Raw genomic sequence first — 26,932 nt, 5'->3', positions numbered from 1 at the left:
GGAACCAAGGCCGATGGGAGGAGGCGGAGAAGCTAGACGTGCAGGTGATGGAGACTCGCAAGACGAAGCTCGGAGCAGACCATCCAGACACGCTGACCAGCATGAACAACCTAGCTTTCACTTGGAAATCACTCGGCTGGACTGTAAAAGCTATATATCTGATGCAGCAGTGTGTACAACGGCGTGAACAAGTGCTAGGAGCTAGTTACCCGCACTACTTGTCTTCCCTGCTAATCCTGGAGCAATGGGAAGAAGAGCAAGCAGACGTGGAGTTACTTAACAGATTCAAAGACATGCGCTTGTAAGTATCTACGAGTATATATCATATTAAGCAAAGCTATGGCAACAATTGTAGCCTATGATGATACTATCTAATTTAGAGGCTATTTGTCAGAGGTATGGGGTGAACAGTGTAGCCTTGACTTCAACAGTGGAGAGATAGTAGCATTTAGGTGTAGGATAGACGAATCGCTGACGGGCTCTACCCGCCAGCTCCTAGTGCTATATAGTCCAAGTCACATGACCTTAGGGTGAGCCGCCTGGTCCATGGTGGGGGAGGTCTGACACTATTTGTTAGCACACAGAGTGTCAGATAATCGCGTGATGAGAATCGTCAAGTATCGGATGGAAAAGTTATGATTGATTAATTAAAGTCTGTCGTTCATCGTCTCTATATGTTTTCTTGTTGAATGCCTTCCAAGTAAGGGAGAAACCGTTTTAGGAATAGGTGTAGGCGCGCCAGCCACCTCCTAGATGACCATGTAATCGGACACAGAGGTCGTCTATTGGCTTGGTCCCTGGCGCCACGCTTTTACTATAATTAGTCTTCGCACGTGCACGTGGGCTTTGTTCCGGTACGTAGGGCTAACGGGTCGGAAAGCCTAACAGCAACGTGCTATAAGCCTTTTACCACGTGTTTAGGTAATATAAAATACGAGATGTAAGGATAATCATCGAATGTTTTAATTGGTTGACCATTCTCCAAAGTACCAACCAGGGGTGGTGATCCGCATAGATTGTGCACCAGCTGCAGCCTTATTGCTGGATCGACCTCGTATACAGAAACCAGGTTCTTGGGACAGTGGAGAGAGGGTCTAGCTATTGAAGAACTCACAGTAACATGATGTTGGCCCCATAGCTTATTGTAATTGATCTCGCCTAAGAAGGTATACCTTTTTTGCGAAGGGCGGAAGGTACTTTATAATTGTAATTTTTTGACAGCATAGATCAGATCGATAGAGAAGATATTGAAAGCTATTAATATAGAGTCTCGCTCTTAGGCAATCAAGATAGTAGGCTTTATTAGGCCCTAAAGTCGACGTACCGAGTAATTGTTTCGGCATAATGGGTGTTTCGTGAGAAATGGACGTACGTCAGTTATGCATACTTCCTGCACCAACTGAATGGAAGGACCGAGTATGCTAGCGTACATGCAGAAAGTGTATCAAATCAAGGATGGCAAAACGATTATCGAAGACCAGACCCAAAATGCAAATGTAAATGTAACCAAACCACGCACACCGTCTTCCAGCCATGAGGACTCTCACACCCCATTTTCAGTCCTCACTCCTCCTCACTCTCCCCGCTCCCCTCTACTACACACCCACACGGCCACATCCCACCCCTCCCCTTCACACCAGGATACTTCTCCCCAAACTCGCTCCACGCCATCTCTCCCACCTGCACCCTCCTCTCATCCTCAGGGTCGACCTGATGCCCCCGTCCAGTCTCGAGATCCTTGTCCCCCTTGAGCCCCCACATGTGCTTCTCGTAGTCCCATCCGTGCGTGCCAGGCTTGAGGAAGGCGGGGATCATGTTCCTCTTCCGGCGGTGTGGGGGCCCAACCTTCTTTTTCACGGCGGCTGCGGCGCGCTGGTTTTCGAGGTCGCGGTCGGGGATGGCGACCAGGTGGACGCTGGTGCTGTTCAACTTGAGGGCGGTGGTTGACATGATGAGGTGTGAGCGAGATGCCGGAAGGCTAAGGGCCCGGAGGGGCGTGGTGTTTGCGGTGCAGCCTAGGGTTGTCTCGAACGTTGGGTCGAGGGAGAAGGTGGACAGGAAGGGGTGGGGTTCCGCCTTGTTGAGGCAGGAGACGCTGCCGGGGAGATAGAGGTCATCTTTGGCGTGGTTCCAATCGAAGGTGTTGAGAGAGGGGGGTTTTGGCTGGGGTTTGGAGCCTGGTGGAGCTTTGATGGTTTGACTGTTCGTAGAGGGCGCTGCAGGTCTGGCAGCGGTGGATTTGGAAGCAGTAGGGCTGAGAGCGGTAGCAGGTTTGCGCTTAGGGGGTGGCATATCAGCTGCGACACCAGGTTTGCGCTTTCGAGGCAGTATATCGTCTGTGCTCACAGCTTTCTGGTTGAAAGGTGCCTTGGTAATTGAGGTTGATTGAGCAGGAGTTGCAGCCGCAGGCTTCTGTATGATGGAATAAGGGAGCCCTGCGTTTGTCCTGTCCAGCTTGGGTTTCTTGTTCGTCGCCTGTGGATCTTGGGCTGGCAATTTGCGTTTGCTATTCGCGTCTCCGTTCGTAGTCACGACGCGACCCCCATTCGTAACAACAACATTTTTCGCGCCCACAGGCGCTTTCTTGGAAACAGGAATCGGTGCAGACACATCCGCGGTCTCCCCACCCATTGCTAGCATCGCCATTATCTGCTCACGCATACTCCTCGTCACCCTCCCCATAGGCGCTTCTTCTCTTTCCTCCAGTCCATTGCTCTGCGTGCTTGCTCCATCCCCTTCTTTCCTTTCTTTCACCGTCCTCCCTTTCGGCCCTCGCCCATACGCTCTCGTCTCCACCTCAGTGATCCAGTCTCCAATCTGATTCTTGCTCCACTTCTGCGCCCCCTGCGTCTTTCCTTCCATCTCGTCGACCTTATCGTTGCCAGCGTACTTTCGAACATACTCGTCCAGCAATCTCTGGCGTGAGATCTTATGTGCAACGGCGCGTCCGTCGCGGGCTTGTGTGATACGTTTCCCACGGGCATCGTAGAGAGGGACGCGCAAACCGTCTGCCGTGAAGAAATGGTGGCCGGACGCGGACTTGGTGCCATTAGCCGTGTTGGAGTCTCCGGGCTTTCTGGCATCTGCGGCGAGCTTGTTATTCTTTATAACGCCGGTTTTCTTGGTGGAAGGGTTGAAGCCCGCCTTGACACCCTGCTTCGCTGTCTGCGCTTTCCATGGCTCCATAATGTATACTTTCGAACTTTCGAGTGTATAAGTATGCTGAACAACTTCACGTTGGGCTACATCAAACGAATCCAGGCACAAGATAGTCGTTTGCACAATGTGGGGGCCCCGGGTGAGCTTATAATGGTCGAAGTATATATGGAACAAAGCAAGTGCAACTCAAACAAGGCTATTGTTAGCAGCGCCATTGTTGTCTTGGAATCGGTCTTTGACAATAGTCCCCCGCACCATTGACGGACGTGGGATGTCTTATTGTACACTCGGGTGAGTCCTGATTGGCGGCGAGCAAGCATTTGTCTTATTACACGTGGTGAGTGGAGACTCACGAGACCGAGCCGAGCCGTGGAGGTGAACGCTAAAGTGAAGTCATGTCAGTCGGTAGCGAAACCAGATGGTGGACGTGGAACACAATCTCGCAACGCCATTACACATGATATAAACGCGGGATGTAGAACCCATCAGCTACCTAGACTATTGAGTAAAACATCTCATGCCAGGTAATGCATCCATCTTTGACATCCATATATGGATTGTTGGCAGATCGTGAGTGACACCCTCACATGATGATCGGATGGCGGCTGGGACGAAGGGAGCGTGGAATTATTGTCTCCGACGCTTGTTTGAGCTGCACGTCTTCTTGCCGTGGCTTCAGGTCAATGCCTTCATCCTCCGGTAGTGGGTCCAAGGACGCATCTCTGACCAGGAAGGCCAATATGATTAAGAGCATAGAAGCTATGATGCCAATGGCGCATAGATAGCGGTGACTTTGGACAAAGGCTTCCACCATAGGCACCCGGGGAGGCGATCCCCAAGGGTACAGATCTTCATGGGCCGTGGGCATAGCGTACATCATGTCGATTTCATTTTCGGTGACGATCCATTCGAGACTTTGGTGGAGCTTGGGGAGCAGTGCGTTCGTCCAGATCGCGCCAGCAAGCGACTGTCCGACGCCACTTCCAACCCGACACGCCGTCATATAAGCGCCGAGAAGTGTAGACAGCTGCGCATGATCTCGCGCTCCTTGAACGAAAGCCATTGCTGGAAATGGGAATAATCCTCCGGCGATGCCCAATAGTACTTGTGAGCAAGTGACTGCAAGCTGGCTGACGTTATCTGCTCCACTCGCGCGAGTATACTGGAGCACGAAGGAGGCGAGGTAGAATATTGCACCAAATCGAAGATACCACCTGAGGTCACGGGTTATGCTGATAATGACCCCGATGAAGAGGCCTACCAGTGTGGAAGTGAATGTATACAGGCCCACGATGTGTGCCGAATTGTCGTCATTATTGTTGTATCGAATTCCCAGTGCAATTAGAAGGTATGTGGATTGCACATAGTATGCCATATGATAGAGGAATCCCATGATGAGAGCTGTCACGATTCTCTTTTCCCCAAGCAGCTGTATACGTTCAGCGTTTCGTAAGTAAGGTTTGTCCACACCAGGTATGGCTAGACTCGCGAATGATTGGTCTTTGACTTACCTGACTTGGAAACATGGAATACTTTGAATACTTCTCCACGTAGTAAAATATTACGATACAGAGCAGCCCGGTAATAGTCATGGAGATTGTAGCGGGGCTTGACCCGTATCCCTGGCGGTGTGGGACCACGAGCGGCAACGATGCCCAAGGCGCCAAGAGACATACCACGATGCCCATGAAGCAAATCCATCCAAGTAGGTCCATTTGCCGGAGGCGTAGGAATAGGCGAGAGACGCAACCTCGAACAGGGATCCTCATCGCGTTCTCAAGCTCAGACGGGGACAGTCTTTTCTTCGCGTTGCGCTCGATTGTAAACAGACCTATGACCAAGGGCACAGAGCATACTTCCGGGACGGTCAGTTTCCAAGCGACTAGATTGGTTCTGGGATGTAGGACACGTACCGGTGTACAGAATTGCCGACCAAGCGAAACGCCACTTCACTGGGGGACAGGCTTCGACAAGGGCGTTCCTCAGCACGGCACTGAACCAGGTCGTCACCTAGACAGTTAGCCTGTATTTATAAGAGGCCGCGAATCATCTGCCATGAAGCAAACAACAGTTCGGCTTATCCCAGGGTGACGCGGGATATAAAAACCACTTGACGAGGTACTACACGTAACGATCGCGAGGAAGCTGGGGGACTTACGAGATACGGAAGGGCGGGCAAGTAAAACACGACTACTCTCAGTCTCATCGATGTAAGGTCCGCAATTATGATCTCAAACATTGAAATGACTCCCAGAAAACCGATCTAACGCTGTTAGTGGAGCAATTTTCTGGAGGCTTTGGATACTTACAGCCCAAATGACGGTGCCGCCCAAGAAGATTTGGATTGTGGTAGCCATAGCTTGTAAGGCAGTGCCTTTCAGGGGTTAGCTGGGTCTTGCAGTGCGGGACATTCGTCGTCTCCCGGAATTGCAACAGACACCAAGTGGCTTATTCTTGTGGCCTTTTCAGAGTGCTTACCTAGTGCGTAGAACGCGATAGAGGCGATGAGAGTTTCCGGACGGCCAAATACATCTGCGCTCTTTGAGATCAATGGGGTCATGGCAGCGGCGACAAGAGTAGGAACGGTATTGAGCGCCCCAAGCATCCCGCTCCTTTGGTAGCTTGTGGCAACCTCATACTGTCTCTCGTTAGATGCAAACATGAGGGTAGGTTGGACTACCCACCTGGTACAGGACACGCATGAAGTTGTCCAGGCTTTGTACAGTCGCCAACAAGAGGATCGACACAAGTACAAAGATCTTCTCTGAGGACAGGATGTTCTTTCTCATTATAGCAATGCGAAGATATCCGGGGCTATCCGCCCCAGTTGGGGGCTCTGCGTGTTCTCGAGGGATGTCTTGCGACTCCGCGGCTGCGACCGAAGTACCGGTATCGCAATACGCGGCTGCATTGTCGACGGCCTTGTCTGTTTGACTTGCACTGGGACTAAGTGGCTCGCTGGACTTGTAAGAGCCGGGCCTTGAACCAACCACGGTGATGGCATCGGGGTCGTAGCCGCCAGCCGCGTTCATGGACAGGACGCGCGCGGGCATGATAGTAACAGTGCGGGCTGGATCAAGCATGGGTGCCGACTGGGGCTGGGGGTTGCCCGCCATCTTTGCGGAGAAATTGGCAGGTACGAGCTCGACCTGCGCGTGCGAGCAACGACACCCACAGGCGAAGTCCACACACACACAGAAGGGAGGGGCTCCCGCTGCAAAGGGGCAGGCTGGACGAACAGAACTACCTGTGATACAGAGATGGCGGGAGATGTTATCGCGTCGCAAGGAAGAGATTGGTGACTAGGAATTGACCCGCGTAGTGAGGCTGGAGCAAACGGCAAGCGCGAGCGAGCGCTAGTGACCGTGAGAGTGAATGCAGTAGCCCGTGTTACCTGGCGCAAGCTTGCATGCACGCAGCTTGACTAGAGCTGAACACCCCAGTGCGCTGCATTTTGGGGAACAACTTCGATATTTACGGTGGTCTCTAGAGCGAAGCAGGCGGGCCGAGAGGTTGGACAGTGAGCTCGATGGGAATATGTCATTGCATGATGAGGAAAGAGCGGTCGGTCAGTCTGCAAGAGCATTTCAGACTTGGTTTTGGGGAACATGGACTTCCACGCTCGCGCCGAGGGACGGGCAGCTCCTGTGAGAGATGATAGACCTGGTGGACAAGACTCTGTGTCGTCGTTTTCTACGATGGTCTTTGACGATGGGGAGCATTGATGACGAGACAGGATGCATGCGCGATTGTGAGACAGGACGGCCAGGCAAGGCCATCATCGTGTAATCTTTTGTCCTGGCGACTCTTCTCCGCAGCTCTTGAGGTGGCCCTTTTCTTCGTCCATGGGCGAGTGCACATGGGAGCGATGTCGGGAAAGTGAGCCTGTTGCGGACAAGCACGGATGGGGAGTGGCACGTGAGGGCAACCGGACCCGCAAGCCGAGGCAACTGCGCGCCTCCATCATTTCGGGCCGCGTTGCGACCGCATGCTCGTCGGCCAGTGGACTCCTCCAGCACACCCTCGTCGCTTGATGCTATCGTGTGAGCGGTAGTCTTTCACCATGGTAGTCCGCGAGGACCTCGTAGAGTCGGCAGTAAGTTGCTCCTACCAAACGTAACGGAACAATACTGACAAGCGCAGGTCTCGTGTACGTTTATGGCGACGCCGTCACTCGTGCTACCCGCTGACCGCATCGCAGTTCTGCAAGACCCCTCGGTTGCCAGTGCGCCGTTGGAAAAGCGCATCGCATTCCTGCAGTCGAAGAACCTCACGCAAGAGGAAGTAGACGCCTCGCTCGCACGCGCTGCCGAAGGCCCCAGCCACGCCTCCTCACCAGCTCCGCAGAGCTCCACACCCTCCAACTATGCATACAGACCGCCTCAGTCGGCTCCGGCGTACGGGAGCTACCCTCCGCCGGGGTACTGGCAACAGCCGCCACCCCCAGAGTAAGCCATCTCAACCCATCCCTACACCCACGGACATGCACCCTGACAATCGCAAGGCCTCCGAAACGAGACTGGCGCGACTACTTCATCATGGCGACGGTGATGGGTGGTATCAGCTACGGTCTCTACTTCACAGCGAAGCGCTACATCGTGCCCCTCATTGCACCGCCTACGCCGCCCCAGCTCGAACAGGACAAAGCGTCCATAGACGAGTCGTTCAAGCGGGCTTTCGATCTCCTCGACCAATTGAACACAGACACATCTGCGCTCAAGGCATCTGAGGAAGCAAGGACAGCAAGACTCGACAACGCCCTCGGTGAAATGGAAAGCGTCCTCGCAAGCTTGAAGGAGTCATCCAAGCGGCAAGGGGATGACAACAGGCGGATAGAAGACGATGTGCGAGGACTGCGTGATCTCATTCCCAAGGCTCTTGATGCACAGAAGGACGCGACGGATACGCGATTGAAGGAGCTGTCGAGCGAGCTGAAGAGCTTGAAGACACTCGTTGGCAACAGAATGGGCGCTGGCGCAGCCCGTCCTCCTGCGACGACGACGCCCCCCAGCTACTATGGTTCAGGCCAGCCTTTGGGCTCCGCCCCGACTGCCAACAACATCAGCGGAGCAGCGACGCCCACCCCTGCACCTGTCTCCGCCCCCGCAACCCCAGCGCCCGAACAGCCCACAGCCTCTACAAGCGTTTCAGATAGCCAGGGAACCAGCGCTGGAACAACCCCCGCCCCCGCGCCCGAGAAGCCTGCAGCAGCCTCGTCACCCTACGGAAGGATGGCCAACGGGCGGGCTGCGATCCCCGCATGGCAGATGGCAGCAGCGAAGAAGAACGAAGAGTCAAAGAAGGACACGAGCGAGAGCGGTACAGCAGTTGAAGCCAGCGCAAGCTCGTAGGAAGAGTTGTTTTCGACCCCACGTAGTAAATCCTTCTACTAGCTTGTATTACATTACCTTCGTTTCAAGGAACTCACCATGTCAGATGACGTATTCCCAGGCGTTTTCGCATGTCTCTTTTTCGCATCTCGATCGTAGTCGATGTCTGCATCGGTGGTACACAACGCCCCGTTCTTGGCCAGCACATGCACCACGAGGCGCGGCAAGCAAGTGAAGAAATGCAGACTCTGAGTGACAGTCGAATTGTATGCAGACAGGCTACGCCCAGCGACATCGTACATGCCTTCGACTGAATCTAACCCACTCTAGTTATTTTTCTGAGGTCAATATAATGTGTTTGACGTTTGCGAGAGTTGCTAGGCGAGGCGTTGCAGAGCAGCAATTCAAAAGGAGTTGGCTTGCATTACGATCTGCACCCCTCTCTCCACAGCCTCGAAAAAACCTCGTATTTGTCTTCACAACACTGCTTGCATAGGCCTCAATACTAGTCAAGGCGATTGCTGATGACTTGGCGACCCTTTCTCGCGCGTCTCGACGCCACTTATTACATCTGGAACTTTGCCAAGGGCAGGCAGCTACATTTCGAAGCAAAGACACCAGTGTGCACTCGCAAACAATGCTCAGGATAGCACAAAATGCTCACCGGCGGGAGCATAACACTCGGAAAGGATGCAGCTGGGCTGCTCGGCGTAAGGAACGAGGCGAACAAACAACTTGGCAATGATGCAGTCGATGCTGCGTTCATCTTCGATGAACATAGAATCCATGGGATGCTTGCGAGGGGATGGATGGTATAAAAAGTCTCTCTGTCACCTCAGTCAACAGCACCAGCTCACCATCTCGCCGCAAAGCAACAAGACTCAACAATTTTAAAGCATTCAAACTTCTCCATACATTCATCCCATCCAAAATGAAGACCATCCTCGCACCCCTCTTTCTCCTGGCCGGCCTCGCCGCCGCAAACTTCGACCTCTACCAAGTCGACGAGAACAACAGCTGGGACGGCACCGGTGCTTTCAGCCAGTGGATGATCTTTGAAGCCGAGCCCGACTGCGACCAAGCCCTGGGCAAGCGCGGTACACATCCTTCCCCCTCACCCTCTCAACCCCCATACTGACCCTCCCAACGCAGACTCCTTCCGCGTCGGCTCCTCCGACGACGTCTCAGGAGACGCCGGCGTCCGCTGCGAGCCCGTCGAGCAGTGCTACTACTACGGCAATCCCTCGGAGATCTCCACCATCGAGATGAACTTCAACAGCGACGACCCTGCAAAGTACCACTTTACCATCTACAAGGATAGAAACTTTGACATGGTGGGCCTGGATGGGAATGTGTATGGGAACTGTATTGTTTTTCCTGGGGATGACTTTCAGTGCAGTGAGGGGACGTGGAGCAATGGGGGCAAGAGGATGTTCAGGTGTTTGACCGAGGTCACCGTGCAGAACATCATCGATGCGCAGGGTGGCATGGTCGGCTAGATTGGGCGTGGATGCGAACGGGGGCTGCAGACAATGGCATCGTTTGGGTCGGTGGTTGTTGAGTATTGTTTTCTTTTGAGAATGGTTTTCTACCTATTGACATGTTGGTACCTCACGAATATACTGTTCTGCTTTGAGTTGCGTGCGGAGGCGATACGACGTGCCAATTGATCACGCTCGGCTAGTGTGTACATGATACTCTCTCTTTACTTTACTCCTAATGCTGTGGTCTCATAGTGAACATGTCGGCATGCAATAATAATACGATCAACAGACGTTGCAGTGAGTTCGCCATGCCCGTGATTTAAGCAGTAAGGTCCCCCCGTTTACGGGGTGTTCAGTACACGGTGTACAGGGTAGTCTGCATCACGTAAGTAGAGATACTCTCGTTCTGGATTTCCCGCTGAGACAAGAGCAAACAAGGACGACAATACGATTGAACGCGGCAGAGTCCGAACCTGCGTCTTCGTCGACCTCACAGATGAGTTCCTACTGCTCAATTCCCGAGCCGACGTACAGGCGCTCGGCTGTTCGGGACCATGGAAGGTATATAGAGGGGCTGGGCCCTCAGAGAGTGTGGGTTCGTAGATTGGGGGCTCACGGCAGAGTAAGCCCTTTGGTGGGTGACAGGTCGAGGACGTCTTGACCGCCAGACCACGAGTTCGCAATGCGTACTTTTGACCTGTCTTGTAGTCGGAACACAGAGGACGACAATTTGGTTCATTCAGGCACAAATGTTTGCTGCCTAGTAGCAAACGAGTACCAAGTGGCGTAACACGCAACCCCTCTCCTTGATGCGAGACTCAATATCCAGCTTGCTCCTACGGTCCCTTTACACGGGTAGCTACATGTACCTTGCTCTGTCTAAGAAATCGACATACAGAACAACTTTATAAATGCCTTGTCGTTCCATTTTGCACCATGTGCATAATCCAGATTCGCTCATACCAGGCAGTGGACATCCAGCCTCTTGAACAGACCCTCGAGTGTGCAATAACTGAGCATGCTATCGCTTACGCCACGCTGAGACGTTTTCGTGACCCAATCTCATGTCCGATGTGCCATATTGAATGGTCTATTTCCGTTGATGGGTGCCATCAGGAGCTGTTCGACGATGACAGACTTACCCAGAACTTCATTTGGCCTCGCCTCCCACTGACCAGGCTTCAACAACAGGGACATTGTAGGCAAGAGGAATCAATGCGAGTTTCTTGAAATCCGCATAGAGGGCGGCGAAGTCCGTGCGCAGTCGTGCCGTTGGAGGGAAGTTGTACTCTCCAACCGAGGCAAGCATTAGTCCCCCGTGACTAAAGGTCGTCCATAGGATATAACAATAGGTGACGAAGAACTGACCAAGGCTCTGGAATAGATTCAAGCAGGATTCTTGCGCCGGAAGCAGGTCTTGGCCTGCCACTTTCCTTCGCAATCCCAGGGAATTCTGCTCATAGAGCTCGTTGAAGTCGATGTAGTGCTTCAGTGGACCTAGGAGCGCGAGGTACTCATCCTTGCGGAAATAAGGGCCAATAAAAGTCATGAAGTTGATGATATCCATGTGGGTAAGAGGGATCATGCGCCAGTAATTGGCCCGCTGGCGGATATGATAGCTGTCCAAGTGGTTCCACGCCTAGCAATGTCAGTTAGAAGTATTGTAACACTACTGTTTGACTCAAATGGCCACATATGGCAAGGTTCTCTTCGCCAAACACATGGTCGAAGAAGTATGTATTTGCGATTTGCAATCTCGCCTCGATGAATGCCCACTCCTCTTCGCTCGGCTCCTCAGTGAAGTGAACATACTCATTGAACACCGGGAGTGTCAATTCCATAGTGACAATCCAGATCCGGCCGACAAGACGGTTGAAGACTGTTCCAGGAGTGTCGTTGGTAGAAGCGCTGAGTGCCGCATTTTCTTCGGCGTTGATCGCGGCGATGAGTTGTGTAGCGCTCATCACAGCTGCCCCGTACATACCACTCGAGAGACCTGTAAGACCTCGAACATTCCCACCTGGGACGGGCTGTAGGGGAAGAGCGGCCCCCTGGATACGAGGCCCTTGGTTGCTGTCCATTGGGTGGGCGTGTGTAGTAGAGAGCAGGGACGCTTGCAATCGGAAACTGTATAGAGAGTGGAACAGCATAAACCATCTCTGCTAGCGTGGCACTTGCCAAGTGTATTTCACACTGTGAACTAGTGCGGCTGAGTTTCAAGTTTTGCTGCTTTCATTTGATCAAAGTCACTATTTGGGTGATGTATTTAGTTACTATTTGCAAAACCAAGCCATGAACTCGCAGTGGAACATTTCGTACATAAATCTCTGCATGAAGCTCTCGCTCACTCGCTACTCTGTCGGGTTCCCCAGATTCATCTTGGCCTTAGGCACCAGTGGCTAGCCTCCAGCACACGTTGATTAACGCACTCGTAGCACTAATATGCGCAAGCGTTCGAGGCACTGCGATGTTTGCGAGGTATGCCGGATAGTGCACCAACAACTTCGCAACGACGTGAAAGCCCAGCAGATTCACCACCTGTGAATCAGTGGGTGCAATGACCTGCGCCAGTGCGGCTGCCAGCGCAAAGCCTGGGAAGTTCTCCATGAGGGCATAGTGCGCGGATCGCAGGCGAAGTGGCAGCCCGTCCAACTCGGTAACGTGCTTGCGTGGATGATCATTGTCGAAACCTTCCTCCCGGCCCATGGCTTGTCCAGCAGCCGACGCGGCCCCAGACACTCCGAACGTCCAGAAGAGGTAGATGGCGGAAAGAGCTGGGATGGCTCGTCCGCTGGAAATGGATGAGATGCCGACACCAGGAACAAGTTTGATGAGAGTCTCGCTGAGCTTTTGGACGACACTGTCAGGTTTGGTGAGGTAGGAGCTGGGATATGGTCAGATTATCAGTCTGCGATCATGCGATTGTGAAAACGTACGTCAACGGTATCAATGCAAGATATAACGGGGCAGCACCCAGGATAGCTGCTCCGCCAGGATTGACGCTGATACTCGTCAGTGTTTGGCGGTTTGTGCAATGCGCGCAAGAACGTACACGCCATTCTCGGCGGCCACCTGCTTGGCTTTCTGCTTCTTGTCGTCCGACATGCCGTATGCTTCTTTAGAAGGTAGCTCAAACGTGATAGAGGTCCTCCTTCCGGTATGAGAGGGTTTGCTCTGCTTATGTTGCGTTTCGGGAAGGAGCCGAGGAACCCTGTTGCCGATGACGTCTTCGTTGTGCGGGGTTGGGCTGTCGTCTTGATGATAGACAAAACTCATTTGGAGGGCATGCGGAAAGATGCTATAAGAAAGACGTCGATCGTGTATTTGGAATTGAGGCTTAGCAGCGATGCTGGATGGAGAAGTAAACAGGCGCACGGGCCTGCTTAGCGTCCGTCGGTATAAAAGGCAGGGGCCATCATGCGGACAAGAGACGGAGCTGATCTAGACGCTGCTACTATCCTAGATAGTATAACTGTACTTATTAAGAATAGGCAACGACACTAGTCACTCAAATCTGATATAACGCGCATTGGGTGGCACAAAACTGATCGTGTTTCACTGCAATTCTTACCACTGAATGTTGGCGAGCTCGTGTATCTGACGAGTCGGCACGTAGTTGTTCCGACGGCTCGAGACGGAACAATACGCCGTGAGTGACATGATGCCCAGTTGCAACCTGGCGATGAAGTTAAGATACTGGGCTTTGAGGAGCGTGGATCACGATCGCAGATCCTCAATGCGGTATAGGTAAGCGAGGCGTTCCCCAGAGCATCGGGCCTTATGAGCACGCGCTTTAAGAGATACTACCGGACACAGCTCCGAGCTGGGCATGGTCACACGAACGCAGGATGATTGTATGTTTATTCTCGTGGATGTCCACAAGTCTTGTTGCGAACAAGATGTCCATCCGAATTTGCGGTGTTCCCTTTATCGGCAATTGAAAATCACCATCGCGGATGATGTAGTGTGGCTTGTGCACGCACCCATGACGCAATGGCAGCGGCATGTACGATACGCGCAAACAAACCTCCAAAAATGTGACCCCTCCTTTCACACCTATTTCCCTCCTTTGAGTATCATTATAAGCCAAGATGTCTGGAGGAGTGGTTTACAAGGACCTGCTCCCCATTCCCGCAGAGGATCCTCGTGAGGTGCATGGCACAACACCCACCCTGACAGATGAACCGACTGAAAGCCATGCGTTAGCCGTGGAGGCTGCAAAGAACCCTGAGCTTGCTGGGGCAGCTCAGATGCCTCATGGAGAAGAAGTGATCGACCTGGGCTGGAATGAACCTAAAGAGAAGGTGGAGGCGCCACTGGTTGGAGGATTGGGCAACGAGGATCTATGGCTGCTGGTTCGACGGTTCAACAAGGTAATGTTGTTGTATACTCCGTAACAACATAAACTAAAATAAAGCAGCAAATGTATCATGTGAAAGAGATTCCAAACCCACCTCCAGGTGGACTTGATCTCAACATTGCAGACGAAGAAGAATTCTCCCCCGACAAATTGAGGAGCAACATCGAGCGTCTCTACATGACTATCGTAAGTCTATCCGCTGTCATCACTGCTTTACTTGGCTTACCATAGATTAGGGCCTTGGCCTAATGGGCTTCGGAAAGCATATCATGCGGCTGCGATCATGGCGCGAGACTCGGCGCACGTCCTGGTTTTGCGCTGCGTACTTTGCCGCTTGGTTCCTCGATCTACTGGTCCCTGTCCTCTCTCTCACTGCCGTGGCACTCATTGCCTATCCACCAATACGTCCTATTATGTTCCCACCGGCCCCCATCGCTTTGGTCTCCGCTAAGACTGGAGGTATCCAGAAGCCAAAGTCTGGCACCTTGGGCAGTCATGATAGTGCCACTGGCGCCCCTGAGAATCACAAGGGCGAAGCTGTTGAGCAGGAGGCGAGTAACTTCGTTTCCGGAGTCGCTTCTATAGCACTGTCCAGCGCGACCGGAAAGCATCCTCAAGGTGAACCACCAGCAGGAGATGACTCTTCGGCAGATGCTGTTCCGGACCCGACTTCAATCGCAATTGGCGCTGCTGATGCGAAGGACAAAGCTGCCGGTGGCATTCCTACAAAGAAGCATGACAAGACGAAAGTACCTATGGAGACTGCCATGTGGAGCAAGATGCGGCCGATCATGCATGGTATCGCTGATGCAACCGACACTTGGGAGCGTTTCGCAAATGCACTCTCACCTACGCCCCCCTTTCCCCAAGACCGATATCGCATCCGCTTAGCTGCTGTCCTCGCACCCATTGTTTTCCTGTCTCTCTTCATCACATCCTACATGTTCATGAAAGGTCTCACCTTCGGTGTGGGCTTCGGTTTCTTTGGCGATCCTATCATCTTGCCAGCAGCCAGGTACTTGAACCGGGAGTTCCCTAATTGGCAGAAACTCCTAGAGCTCCGCAACACCCTTCTCAAAGGTGTCCCAACCAACGCCCAGCTAACCATTACTCTCCTCCGTATCGGTGAAGCAAACAAGGCACCTCTCCCACCTCCCCCTCACATCGCCGAACCACCCCCAGACAAGCCCGCGGATATCAGCGAAGAGGAACTCCGCGCCACCGGCGCCGACTACCCGCTCAATGCCACCCAAGAGGAGCTCGACGAAGCCATGACGCACGACCCGACCACCGCCCACGAGACGGCAGGTCCCGACATTGACTCCGCAAAGAATCAAAAGCACGGCAAAAAGGGCACTAAGATCCTTAACTTCTTTAAGGGCACTGTCAAAGGCGGCGTCGAAACTACCATCGGCGCTGACAAGGTCAAAGCCAAGGTCGGCGACATGCATGCGAAGAACCGTCTCGGTGCCGTTCAGAAGCCTGACGAGAATCTCAAGTCTGGTCCTGTCGAGTTCAAAGCGAGATACCACGGCCACAAGGGACACGTGTACATTACGACGAAGGCTACCATCCCCTGCGTTGCGTTCTCCACAGACAGCACGATCGAGAAGGTCGGTACGGAACAGAGAGAGGACTTGCATCCTCAGTGGAGCATTCCCATCGGCGAGATCAGCGAGATGCGTAAGGTCGGCGGATATGGCTGGAAGGCTAAGCTTGTCGTCGGCTGGGCGATGGGCAGGGAGGTTGCGGACGGCTTGGAAATTGTGTTGAAGGACAAGCCTCGGATGCCGGGGGAGAAGACCACGAAGCCTGGCGAGCCGATCAAGTATAAAGTGACTGCTGTGCCGCTGCGAGACGAGCTCTTCAATCGGCTGGTGAGTATGGGTGGGCAGAAGTGGGAGTGCTGGTAAAGAGACAGGCGTAATGCATACATGGATGGTGTTACAGAGGGTGCTGTTGGTACATATTGGAGGGTATACCCTGAGGGTTGTTGGTAAAGATTTTTCTATACAGTCCATTACTACACGAATCGATACGTTACATGCAATCATTCCATGCTCAGAATAGTTCCATAGAGATCATCGAGGCAGGGAAGACAGCATCCAGCACTAGGATTGACGTGACTTTAGCTATGATACCTGCAGCGCTCATGTCCAGATCTGCACTACAAGCGGAGATACAACACACATGTATACCTCCGCCCTTCACCACCCCGGATTGCGCTGCGGGGGTAAGATGTTCCCGACGGAGATAAGACGTCATCAACCTGGGAGCTCCACGTGCGCCTTAGCGATATTATCACCGCGTCGATCATTTTAACGCCGTCGGATCCTCTCACGTGACCCCACACCATCCACGGCTCTCTGGATACCGACCTCACGAACACCCTCAGGGCGCAATCTCTGACGCGCTCCCAACTAAGCAAGCTCCCGTCCCGTCATTGCCCTACAGAAAATTTCCTTCTCACGCCCCTCCAGCCTCGCCTTCCCAATCTCGCCCAAACTCGCCCAGAAGCCTCCGCTCGCGCCCTCCGTCCGCCCAAGCTCCTCCGCCAAGCATCGCGGGATGAGCGCTGGCCAAAATCTCTGTCGTGCAGGAATTTCCTGCACGCAGCACTCATCATGGACAGCCCTGACGCACAGCTTAGGGCATGCCGCTAATCCACCGCTACCCGGCGCCAGAATTTTCCCATGCCTTTCTTTCTGCCCAACCAAGTTTTTTTTCTCCTCTGGTGCCCGCGGCACAAAAGTGGGTAGGATAGGTTTTTTTCGTACACAGCTAGTGGGAGGCTTCTCGGGCTCAAGCGAGGCTACTCGGGCACGGCGGCAGGGTCCGTTCTACAGCATCAGCCGAGGGACAACTGCTGGCGTGGCTGCACGTGCCGTATGTCCGGCGTGGTGTGAAGAAAAAAAATAACGTTCATCGTGAAGGTTGCTTGTGGCTAGTGTTGTGCCGACGCGCTATTGTGCGGATCATCCGCTGCGCACATGTACGAGATCCGAGGTTAAGAGCTCGACTCGGGACCGGCAGCGGTGAGGCATTTCGTGGGCTGGTTAGTCACGGAGCGGTCGGCCGGTCGGTGGGTGGAAAAGTATCCGAGGTCTGGCGAGCAGGTCGACAGGCAGTCAGGGTCTTGCAGATGCAGATGCAGCAGAAGTATCGCGTGCGGTGGGCATGCGGATCTCCGACTGTCCGCCGACCGAGATGCGATAAGATAGAATGACGATCATGGACGTTTAGGAACGACAAGCGGTCACCGCGGCTATTGCTGGAGAGGGGTGTATATGCAATCTTGTTTGTGACTCAGATCTAAGTCTGGTGACCTATTGAGATATGGTTTTGGTATCAAGCTGATAAGAGCAGCAATGTGAAGGTGCTGGCACGAGGCCTTTGCTGAGGGGCTTGCTGATAGCGTCACTCATCATCGAGAATTGGTAGACTTGAGGCTGCTGAACAATTCACGATGTTTTATCTCCGGCTTGCTCACACGCCTGGGGTCTGCGCCCGAAATAGAAGGGATGCTCGGATGCGAATTTGTGAGCACAAGGTGAGCCTGTCGCGAGTGGTTGGCTCGTTTGTGCGTGCGCGGGTATTACTCATCGCTAGGCCCAACAGGGCATTCCATTCGTTGTGCTGCGGATAAACATGACTGGCACGGCTACAGCGATGCGATTCGCGAGTTGTTTTGGCGCGTTGTTGTCCTCGTTAGGAAAGCGCTGCCTGTGGAATTGCGATATCGCAGGGCCAGAAGATTGATTGTTGTAAGCCAACCGAGCTCGTCTTAACGAAATGTACGCCGCATTGTACTTGCCAACCCTGAATCGCGGGCCTCGACTTGAGCCACGTTGAGGACAGGAACAGGGCTAGCCGACGCTGAGAGGCTTGAGAGTGGGGCCGGGGTGAGGCGCGCTGGTACTTTGGTACCTGGGTACCTTGAGGCTGCCTGAAGGCCAGGGCGGATCTGACAGGACCGTTTTCTTGTTGAAGTTAATACTCTGCTGTATCTAGACGGTCCTCTTCTCAGCCGGCCCCGATAGTTGGGCTGATATTGTGTAGTTGATGCCAACACATGAGCAGCGCAACGAGGGGCAGCTTAGGGGCATAGTGTGCCCTGTCAATTACCAGCCCCTTCAGGACCAGGGCACGCGCGGCGTGTGTGTTCGAGCCTGAGACTCCAACACTCTGTCTGAGGAGCTGAGCCAAGACGACCAGGTACGTACCTGTGGCCGTTGCACAGCATGAACCCTTTGCCCTCGGGGATCAAACTCATGCGCGCACGCACCAGAAACCCATTGCTCGCATGAGTGGCCTGCATTCAAAACGAAACGCATGCCCAAACATGAAACTGCCATCGGAATTGCACAACGGGGAATTATGGCCGCTGAGATGACGGGGGCGCAGCCACATTGCGCATCGATCCCCACACTCAACTCGTGGCATTGAAGAGCGGGAAGACACATTTGCGGGAGCTGTGACATGCGATCGGTGCGCGTGCTCTAGATCTTGGCAATCGCGGAATGCAAAGGACATCTGGACGATACATGCACGCAGTATCAACGTCAACGACGCACAAGTGCAAGTCACGCGACGGGTTCCGTCGAGTCCCGCGTTGATCAACGTGACAAAGTTTCCTGTTTGTCCTCGCACAGAAGCGGACGGGGGACTGCAGACTAGCGATCGTGACCAAAGGAGCCCGCGGGAGGCCGACACGGAGTCGTTTTAACCCCGAGCCTGCCCCCAAGACATCGCGCTGTCGGAATGCTCGTCACCCAGCGCCGAGTTGCTCCGGCTGCGACCGGGGGATCTCGCCTGTGGCAGAGTTGCCTTGGCTGTGTCGTTGCTGCGTAGGCTTCGTCCGCAGCACTGTGCAGGATGCGGGCACACGCAAGCTCGTGGAGCACCTGTTCGCGACGCTCGTATCTGGCCGTTGCCTACAGGCGCCGTACGCGTACGGCGCGCGATCGCAATATGGTCCACGTTAGGCAATGGCGGCGCCGGTCAAGAATGATCCGCGCAGCCTCAGCCTTGCCGCAGTGCCGGCGCGCTGGCAGCTGGCTGGGCTCCCGCCCTTTGCAGGGGTCAGGCCACGCACGGGCGCGTAAAGGCGGTCAGGCGATAATTTTCAAAGTTCATGCGACGGAAAAGGTGCGATAAGGTAATGAACATGCAGTACTGATGGTGGGTGGGACGGGAAAACTACATCACGAGACAAAGTGGAGTAAGAGTGTTTTGGTAGAATTATCGTGTTTGATTTCAGTTTGCTAGGGGGAGTCTCAACCATCAGAGCGGGAGATCTCGTACCAGCCTATGTAGTTCCGTCCATCATGGTTCAATAGATTCCGTCCAAACAAAGAGTTGGGTAGTTCCGTAGCCATAACGTCGCGTCGTGCTCATGGGCCGCGCTGCAAATTCCCAGATATCCATCCAGTAGACAAAAGAAAATGTGATATAATGCTGAAAAAGACTCGCTCGCTAAAATGCTCAATCAAAGACAAGAAGAGGTCAACATGGCGGCGTTGGCCTTAGTAACTTGTGATGAGCGGAGCTGTTGATTCGGGCAGATAGATCTCTTCGCTTTGGAACAGCGGTTGCGACTTCTCGTCGTAGAAGGATGTGGTGAGCATGGCCTCCTTTGCCGAGAACTCCATTGTGGGTTGCGGCGGGGTAGGCGGCGACTCGTCGTCCGAGTCCTCGTCGTGGACGAGCTCTGGTGGTGATTGTGATGGTACGCGGGTAAGAGCGAGTCCCTCGTCGTCCTCCAAGTCGTCGTACTGGTCGTCCTCGTCGTCCACCTCGATGGTGCTGATCTGAACTGGTGCTTGTGCAATGCGGCGGGGCATGACCATGTCGAAGTCGCCCTCCTCATCATAGTAGTCAGACTCGGAGTCGGAGTCGGAAGAATCGTCGTCGTCGTCCTCAGGAATGCTGTCGGCCCACTGGATGTGTCGGGGCTCCTCTGACTTCTGTGCCTTGGCGACGGTGCTGTGGAACCAGGCCTCTTGCTGCCTCTCGGCGTCCTGGAGTTCGATCATGAGCGAGTCGAGGAGGTTGGCATGGCCGACGAGCAGGCGGAGGTCGTGGTCGGCGCGGCAGGCCTCCTTGCCCAGCTTGGAGCGGGCAGAGGCGGCGATGTAGTACGTCTGGGTGAGAGACATCCTTTGCTTCTTTGCGGGGGGCGAAGAGACGAAGGGAGTGCGGGTCGTCTCGGCAGAGATGGGCTCAAAGTGCGTTTGTATCCTTAGGTGGGATGTGGAAGGCATGTTGAATATGTAGGCAGAAATGTTTATGCCTGCGTCGGTGAGTCAGTTGTGGTCGGTGACTGAAGGGCGGGCTGCACAAACCTAATGCAGTAGCCAATGGCGTGGGAAGGTGGTCCGAGCAAAGGTTTCCGAGGAGTGAGTAGTCGTCGAGTAGTCGTGATGTCAAAAAGATTCTTGTTGAAGCTCTTTGAGTGGATTGGACTGTTGAAGTTGGTGACCGATGGCCTGAAGCGGACGGGCGCGGTGTATATGTATTTCTCTGACGGTGGATGACCAGGCCCGGGATGCTCGGGCTTGAGCATAACACCGACAAGAGCTCACCGCAAAGAAAGCCTGCGCCAGCGTCCGAGCGCGCGCTCGGCCAGCAGGGGTGCATCGTCGTCCGCTAGCTCCGCCCCGTAAATGTCCCTGGATGATTACGAACCTTGGAAAAGGCTACTGCTCGGCCGACTGCATTCGTTCGGGCTTTACACATGCCCACGGCTGGATCTGGCTTGGATGAATCATAACGCATGCCACGGCGCCATCGCTGCCAGAGGGCATCGCATGTAATCGCACCCCCATATGTCCGCCCTTCAGCAGAGTCACGGTCCAAAGTCCGCTAGCCCACGGCTGCAGACCGCACTTCTGTGCCTACGAGCACCTGCATGGAATGCCAGTTGCGCGTCCTCGCAAGAGCGTCGTCCGCCAAATTGCTGCTGCCTGAGCCCACACTGCGCTGGCGTGTGCTGGCACGCTGGCTCCAGTCGTCTCAGCCTCCGCGTGCTGCCAATCCGCGCCTCAGCTGATCTCGTCGAGCGTGGGCAGCCACAGCAGCGGACAGACCGCCCAGCCCGCGGGCCCTCCGTCGTCTGTGTAGAAAGTGCAGCTCGGCGCGCTCGCGTTCCATCGCTTGCGTCGCATCGCAGCGCTTCGCTTTGCACGCTGGAGACGACGGGACAGTCAATTGCACGGCTCTCGATTCCACCTCTGCTTGCGACGCCTTGCTCCCGTCGGGCCCGTCTACGCGTGCCCACCGCCTCGGGCTCGGAGCATCCAAATGTGCCCGTCCCACGATCGTTTCCGTGGTAGCAAGGAGTCATCACGCCTGCTCGGACGAATTGACAGCGCGTCCCGTGTTAGCGCAGAAGCGGGCACTCGGTCTTTGGCAGCCTCAGACGGGCGAACCAGCGGAACACCAAGGCTGCCGCCGTCCGCCCAAGTGTGGGGAAACGTCATGGCAGATCAGAGCAGGCCTTCTAACGATCACGCCTTCGTGAGGTTTGAAATTGACGCCGATTACTCACGTCTGCAGCATTGTGTCGAGTTGCCGTCTTGATTGGGCGGGCGGCTTGCTTTGCGAACGCTGCTGAACAATCTCGCCCTGACAAATGCTCCTACACGTCTAGCCAGCCAATCCTTAACGTTAGCCCGATGGTTGATGACACGATCATGCCCCTCACTCGCAAAGGGTCCGATCATGCTATCCCTTCACATTACTTGTTCATTCGCCGAGCGCGCGCCCGCACAATGCCATCATTTGCACATGCCTATCCCTCTTTCCAAGTGCGGGGGCATAGTCCTTGCGCTCGCGTCTGGACTCCTGCGAGCAGAATGCAACAATACATCGGATAGACCGCTGCTATTGCTACCCCTTCTGGAAGTCCATTCCTCGGACGCGCCTATTGTCGCATTGCGCACTATCCATTATTGCCTTGATTCACAGGCACGCATGCAAGCCTCGCACCAGCTTGTAACTGTCCCCCCGCCAACCATCCTCGCCAATCGCAACCAATGCTGAACGACCGTTCCAAAGGGCTGAACCTCCCCAAAGCGGGTAGCCCATCGCAGCCGCGTTTACTCAGCTCTCGCTACCCTGCGTTGGCGTGCACTTCGGCGACGCTTCGCACAGCCCTACGGTACCATCGCGCTGCTCAAGTAACACCGCATGCACCACATGCAAGGACCAAGCCAAGCGTCTGACAGGGCAATCCGTGGGACACCTTCACCGCCGCATCTGTGCCCCTAGGCAATCCTAAATGTACACCGCAGCCTCACCGCCAGGACCCAATATCCGCGACACCGCGCAATGCAGACGCGCATACATACCAGCGAGTATCTGCGTTTGATAATGCGTCGAATTGACCATCAGTTCGTTGCACAGCCTCGCACAGCCTTGTCTGTCCGCTAAAGCATGGCTCAATTTCTACGTGTTTGCTATTGCAGCCGCGCAACCGTTTACTCCAGTCTGCTAGCCATTAGGTATCACGAAGCGAACCGCCAATGCCACTCACAACCGCATTATTCATTCCCGCGTTTGTCGGAAGCTCAAGTAGGAGCGCGCAGGAAGCATTGCCCGTTTTGGTCATTGCTTGTGCAGTCCTGCGTTCGCTAATGATTGCTCATCCACTATTCGCAGCGGCAGGAGAGTGACAACATCTGCACGGTATTAGCAACCTGACTCCTCTACGAAGCATCAACCTCAGCAAGCCTCGACCCACGGATGGGAATTTTGTTGACGTCGACCACATGAACCCCAGGCTACCCACTTCCGGGTAACACCTCGCATACCAGATCGTAAAATCAAGACAAGCCCTACATCTACGTCCAACACACCACTCCTAATACTCCATTAGCCACGCAGTCGCTGACGAGTTTGATGTTCTCTCGGCCGCATAATTCCAGTAGGATCCGCACCTGCCGCCACTACCTTGCACGTCAACCCGTGACTGATGCGAGCGACTCCCACTCTGCATATTTCTACACCAGCAGTCCTCATTCGTAACAGTTAAATCACACCTACGATCCCGAATCAAATCCGTCGAATTATAGTGCACGCTTGGCCCCATACTCCGCAGCTAAACCCGCCTCCGTAATCGGACTATCTGGTCACTAAGCGACACAGCAACCGTACCGCTATTGGTAAGGGTACAATATACTCGACTCGTATCCTCTGTCAGATTTTGCTATCTCCGTTTGACGATGTACACGGGCACTGGGAAGTCTCGGAGCTGGCAGGACTTCATTGTCAGTCGTTGGGTTCTCCGCTAGACAGACAATGCATCCCTATCTGAGTCAAGTCACGCGATCGATCCAATCGACCCGCTCCTCGGATTGGCCCAGATCCATCATTATGATTATAGATTGTTTCACCATGGATACCGATGATGTTCGGTGGCTTTTCGCCGTGAGGTTGCTTGCGGGGTAAGTCCCCGAAGTCCGCTGCCAAACGCCGCAACGTCTCGATAAACACTGCAGCACAGCAAACCCAGCGCTCTTCAGAGATCACAGTGTCTAGCGGAGTCCGGAGTGGGACCCGCGGGGGAGATAATAATGAATTGGTCGAAATTTGTTGAGGGACGGGGCGAGTGCCATTGTATCTACGATCGTCGTCGTGTGTGGGGAGGTTGAGGTGGCAGCTTCGAAATATTGCATGAAGTCCGAGGTTGAGTCTGTTGGCTGTTCATGCGGGGTAAAGATTTATTGGGATATGTGACAGACGGAGAGCTAGGGATGAAGAGTGGATTGTTGAGTGTACGCAGATGCCGCGACTCTGGCTCTGCTCAGGAGGCTATCAGTACTCGTGAGAGCTTCCTGGTTACACACGTGCATCACTGGCTTTGAAGACCTTCTCAAAGGACCGGTCTTCCAGGTACCATGTAGTCTAAATGGTGATGATTCCTCATGCAACTAACTTATCCCTGATCCCAGATCTTCTCAGAAAAATGAAAAAGGATCTCACAAGCATATGCTATCTCCCATCACTCAAAACGTGCATACTACCAACCTGATGAGCGAATGCAGCGGGTGGTCTAAGATATGTGATCTCTGTCACGGGCTAGGATGTTGAAGTTTGGCGATGTTGAGGTATGGCGACTTTGAATGTATGCAATTCCAGATTGGGTCCATTGATTGTTCGTGTGCATTTAGATGTTTCTTCAATAATGTGTGACTCTCTAGGTGCAGTATCAATGCATCGCCATCGGATAGGGACGAAATGAATTTGCAACTCCTGTATCTGACTCCCTCTACATGCTACTGTTTCGCAATTGGACATTCTTTCGCGCCCTTGCGGTGTTTACTTGATAGGTCGTGCGCGCCTAGAAACCTAATAAATACCCTAGTGCTTCTAAGATTCTTTCGCACGAGATCAGCGAGCAAGGCTGTGAAACACTTGTGGCTGTGTTACACCACGACAGATTGCTTTGCTTTACCTTAAGTGATGCTTTGTCTGCCTTCTTTCTATTTTGAGGCTCAACCTGTCTCTGCTCTTACCTTTGACGTTTCTACCGTCGTCCGATCAATAACAAAGTGTCAATAAAGTACTGCGGGTGGTACCATGGCTGCTCGTCCTCATGATCAAGCAAGAGCCGCCCAAGCTGGCGCAACTCCTTTCACCATTCGAAATCCGTCCTTCTGAAATGTGCGAAACGAACGTCTCGGCGAAACGGAATTCTCCAAGATGCTGGCGACGCCAGCGGCTCGTGGAAGACAATCTTGGAGGGCATCGTGGATTATCTTATCGACTCTAATCGCTGGATTGGTCTGCGCCTTTGGGCACCATTTTATGAACGTTTATCTAGACGGTCGCGTCGTCGCAGAAACAACCATACCACAAGCATGGGTCCTTCGTCTTCAGACCGTCTTCGCCTTCCTAGTCAAGATGTTCTTGACAATTTGCGTTGGCGCCGCTTTCGTTCAACGACAATGGTGGAACTTTCAACGCCAACGATTCAGTGTCCATGAGATTGATACTGTCACGACAGTACTGGGTGATGTGTTTGGTTTGTTGAATATATCACCCTGGTGAAAAATGCCTTTACTGGCTGTCGCAGCCTTGATCTCATGGTGAGACCGCCATTGACAAGAGCAACTCAGCCGCTAACGCTGGCAGGACCGTACCTTTCGCTGCTGTCATCTCGCCCGGTTCTTTGCCGGTTGCGCTCAACGAAACTCAACATACTATACCTTACCAAATTCCCCAACTACCTACACTCTTCGATAATTACGGGTCATTCACGGATACTGTGGCGGATGGATCTAACCCAGAGGGACCTCTTACATCGATAGGTGGAGTTGTTACATCGATAAATGGTCGAGTTGCTACGACCGAGCTGTGGCAAGTTGCCCTAGGTACTGCAGTCTCAGGTCAAATTGCGGCTCTAGCAATGCGCTATCGCAATATGACGTACCAGTATCAGTTCTATGGACCAGTCCTCAAGTGCGTAACGGTCAAAAACGTCACTAAGCTCAAGAACACGTTGAACAATACCTTTCAAGGCAATCTTACTAGCGCAAACTACACCTCATGGGTTGCCGGCAGCGGATTAGTCTCTGAAAATCCGCAGATACGGCCCGAAACGCTCGATCAATTCTCGGACGAGTCAACAGGCGCTGGCATTTACATTGCACGTGGTGGTGGGAGTGGCTACGACGGCGCACCGGCACTTTCCTCGAACACGAATGCCACCGAATGCAGGTTGCACAACGGCTCATACAATGTGGCTTTCCAGTTTCGTTACCCAGAACAAAATCTCACGGTGTTGAACCTGGACTACGGGGCCCCGATAGGCCTCAGTCAGGAGACTCTTTACAAGAACCTTCCTCGAGAAGCTTATGCAGGTATCATGGAGGCCTTTTGTAGACTTCTTGTTGGTTATATTTCTGGCCCTCCTGATCCCTCGACGACGCCCTGGACACAGCAAACCTTTTTCACGAGCGCCAATATCCTGCACATAGACTGGAGTGAGGCCGAGAAGACACGGACTGGGTTGGAACAACTTTTTCAAAACATCACGCTCAGTCTATTGAGCAGAAGTAGCTTCATGTAAGTCATCCAACCCTCTCCAAGCAAGCTAAACGAAACGCAGCAAGAACTCAACCGAGGCCGACTTCATCCCTATCACCGCCTTCAGCTTCGTCAACGTCTATCGCTACGATCACATTGGCCTGTTCCTCGCGTACGGCCTCGCTCTACTTGGCACCTTGCTCTGCGCAATCGTGGGCTTGCACGCAGCCTGGGCAAACAAGGGAAGCTATCGAAACACCTTCTCGACTTTTGTGCGCAGCACCGACAACGACGAGTTACGATCGTTGCTTGATTCGGAAGACGACGGACGTGATCCGCTGCCCAAGCAGCTGGGGCCTGTTGAGCTCGTCATGCACAGGAGCAGATAGAATTGTTAGTGAGTACCAGGGCACGCATCATTAGAACATGATTGCGCCACCATGTTCAACCCAGCACGCACCATTATCCTTGTCAAACATCCTCACAGTTGTTCTAGTCACTTCGACTGCAGCAACCAGCCGGATAGACGAAGTCTATTCAGCTTCTGGCTGAGTAGATGCAGGGAGCTT

General features: G+C 53.7%; 12 protein-coding genes across 12 annotated transcripts in view; 7 read left to right on the top strand and 5 right to left on the bottom strand.

The window, feature by feature from the left end:
• CC84DRAFT_1162319 (HET-domain-containing protein) overlaps nucleotide 1 on the top strand; it is a 3,066-nt gene extending 3,065 nt beyond the window's left edge. The window contains exon 3 of the mRNA XM_018177961.1: nucleotide 1. This exon is cut by the window's left edge and continues 1,831 nt beyond it. The gene's annotated coding sequence lies outside the window, so the exon portion shown is untranslated.
• Nucleotides 2–29: 28 nt separating this feature from the next.
• Nucleotides 30–326, top strand: CC84DRAFT_1162318 (uncharacterized protein). Its single transcript, XM_018177960.1, has one exon. It carries the CDS (start codon nucleotides 48–50, stop codon nucleotides 303–305), a length of 258 nt encoding a protein of 85 aa, XP_018038717.1. The 5' UTR covers nucleotides 30–47; the 3' UTR covers nucleotides 306–326.
• A 1,237-nt stretch (nucleotides 327–1,563) lies between these two features.
• Nucleotides 1,564–3,329, bottom strand: CC84DRAFT_1203751 (uncharacterized protein; the record flags this gene model as incomplete). Its single annotated transcript, XM_018181850.1, has 1 exon — nucleotides 1,564–3,329. Exon 1 carries the CDS (start codon nucleotides 3,184–3,186, stop codon nucleotides 1,564–1,566), a length of 1,623 nt encoding a protein of 540 aa, XP_018038716.1. The 5' UTR covers nucleotides 3,187–3,329.
• A 413-nt stretch (nucleotides 3,330–3,742) lies between these two features.
• On the bottom strand, nucleotides 3,743–6,275 carry CC84DRAFT_1214855 (MFS general substrate transporter; the record flags this gene model as incomplete). The annotated part of the gene is made up of 7 exons (XM_018182681.1): nucleotides 3,743–4,588; nucleotides 4,671–5,014; nucleotides 5,073–5,169; nucleotides 5,318–5,422; nucleotides 5,469–5,533; nucleotides 5,638–5,797; nucleotides 5,844–6,275. The coding sequence occupies 7 exons, from the start codon at nucleotides 6,273–6,275 to the stop codon at nucleotides 3,743–3,745; spliced, it is 2,049 nt and encodes a 682-aa protein (XP_018038715.1).
• Nucleotides 6,276–7,222: 947 nt separating this feature from the next.
• On the top strand, nucleotides 7,223–8,510 carry CC84DRAFT_1214854 (uncharacterized protein; the record flags this gene model as incomplete). The annotated part of the gene is made up of 4 exons (XM_018182680.1): nucleotides 7,223–7,255; nucleotides 7,303–7,309; nucleotides 7,361–7,607; nucleotides 7,664–8,510. 4 exons carry the CDS (start codon nucleotides 7,223–7,225, stop codon nucleotides 8,508–8,510), a joined length of 1,134 nt encoding a protein of 377 aa, XP_018038714.1.
• Nucleotides 8,511–9,420: 910 nt separating this feature from the next.
• On the top strand, nucleotides 9,421–9,988 carry CC84DRAFT_1214853 (uncharacterized protein; the record flags this gene model as incomplete). The annotated part of the gene is made up of 2 exons (XM_018182679.1): nucleotides 9,421–9,586; nucleotides 9,642–9,988. 2 exons carry the CDS (start codon nucleotides 9,421–9,423, stop codon nucleotides 9,986–9,988), a joined length of 513 nt encoding a protein of 170 aa, XP_018038713.1.
• Nucleotides 9,989–10,756: 768 nt separating this feature from the next.
• CC84DRAFT_1257223 (uncharacterized protein) lies at nucleotides 10,757–12,054 on the bottom strand (the record flags this gene model as incomplete). The annotated part of the gene is made up of 2 exons (XM_018184713.1): nucleotides 10,757–11,612; nucleotides 11,647–12,054. 2 exons carry the CDS (start codon nucleotides 12,052–12,054, stop codon nucleotides 11,124–11,126), a joined length of 897 nt encoding a protein of 298 aa, XP_018038712.1. The 3' UTR covers nucleotides 10,757–11,123.
• A 310-nt stretch (nucleotides 12,055–12,364) lies between these two features.
• CC84DRAFT_1056656 (uncharacterized protein) lies at nucleotides 12,365–13,078 on the bottom strand (the record flags this gene model as incomplete). The annotated part of the gene is made up of 3 exons (XM_018173544.1): nucleotides 12,365–12,857; nucleotides 12,910–12,975; nucleotides 13,026–13,078. Coding segments are annotated over 3 exons (612 nt in total), but the record flags the coding sequence as incomplete, so codon positions are not given.
• Nucleotides 13,079–14,064: 986 nt separating this feature from the next.
• On the top strand, nucleotides 14,065–16,246 carry CC84DRAFT_1086976 (uncharacterized protein; the record flags this gene model as incomplete). Its single annotated transcript, XM_018174180.1, has 3 exons — nucleotides 14,065–14,346; nucleotides 14,394–14,519; nucleotides 14,570–16,246. 3 exons carry the CDS (start codon nucleotides 14,065–14,067, stop codon nucleotides 16,244–16,246), a joined length of 2,085 nt encoding a protein of 694 aa, XP_018038710.1.
• A 3,261-nt stretch (nucleotides 16,247–19,507) lies between these two features.
• Nucleotides 19,508–20,806, bottom strand: CC84DRAFT_1203745 (uncharacterized protein). The gene is made up of 2 exons (XM_018181849.1): nucleotides 20,678–20,806; nucleotides 19,508–20,625 (listed from the first exon to the last, which is right to left on the bottom strand). The coding sequence occupies exon 2, from the start codon at nucleotides 20,594–20,596 to the stop codon at nucleotides 19,859–19,861; it is 738 nt and encodes a 245-aa protein (XP_018038709.1). The 5' UTR covers nucleotides 20,597–20,625; nucleotides 20,678–20,806; the 3' UTR covers nucleotides 19,508–19,858.
• Nucleotides 20,807–20,878: 72 nt separating this feature from the next.
• Nucleotides 20,879–21,842, top strand: CC84DRAFT_574955 (uncharacterized protein). Its single transcript, XM_018186727.1, has one exon. It carries the CDS (start codon nucleotides 21,161–21,163, stop codon nucleotides 21,665–21,667), a length of 507 nt encoding a protein of 168 aa, XP_018038708.1. The 5' UTR covers nucleotides 20,879–21,160; the 3' UTR covers nucleotides 21,668–21,842.
• Nucleotides 21,843–25,388: 3,546 nt separating this feature from the next.
• On the top strand, nucleotides 25,389–26,752 carry CC84DRAFT_1214848 (uncharacterized protein; the record flags this gene model as incomplete). The annotated part of the gene is made up of 3 exons (XM_018182678.1): nucleotides 25,389–25,423; nucleotides 25,470–26,402; nucleotides 26,446–26,752. The coding sequence occupies 3 exons, from the start codon at nucleotides 25,389–25,391 to the stop codon at nucleotides 26,750–26,752; spliced, it is 1,275 nt and encodes a 424-aa protein (XP_018038707.1).
• Nucleotides 26,753–26,932: the final 180 nt, after the last annotated feature.

The sequence above is a fragment of the Paraphaeosphaeria sporulosa genome (genome assembly GCF_001642045.1).
Source record: "Paraphaeosphaeria sporulosa strain AP3s5-JAC2a unplaced genomic scaffold CC84scaffold_3, whole genome shotgun sequence".
NCBI lineage: Eukaryota > Fungi > Ascomycota > Dothideomycetes > Pleosporales > Didymosphaeriaceae > Paraphaeosphaeria > Paraphaeosphaeria sporulosa.
The sequence above is the reverse complement of the archived record's forward strand: the minus strand, read 5'-3'. Positions and strand labels throughout refer to the sequence as shown.

Excerpts from the sequence above, each read along its gene's own strand:
- CC84DRAFT_1162318 (XM_018177960.1), top strand. The coding sequence starts at position 48 with ATGGAGACTCGCAAGACGAAGCTCGGAGCAGACCATCCAGACACGCTG.
- CC84DRAFT_1203745 (XM_018181849.1), bottom strand. The coding sequence starts at position 20,596 with ATGCCTTCCACATCCCACCTAAGGATACAAACGCACTTTGAGCCCATC.
- CC84DRAFT_574955 (XM_018186727.1), top strand. The coding sequence starts at position 21,161 with ATGTCCGCCCTTCAGCAGAGTCACGGTCCAAAGTCCGCTAGCCCACGG.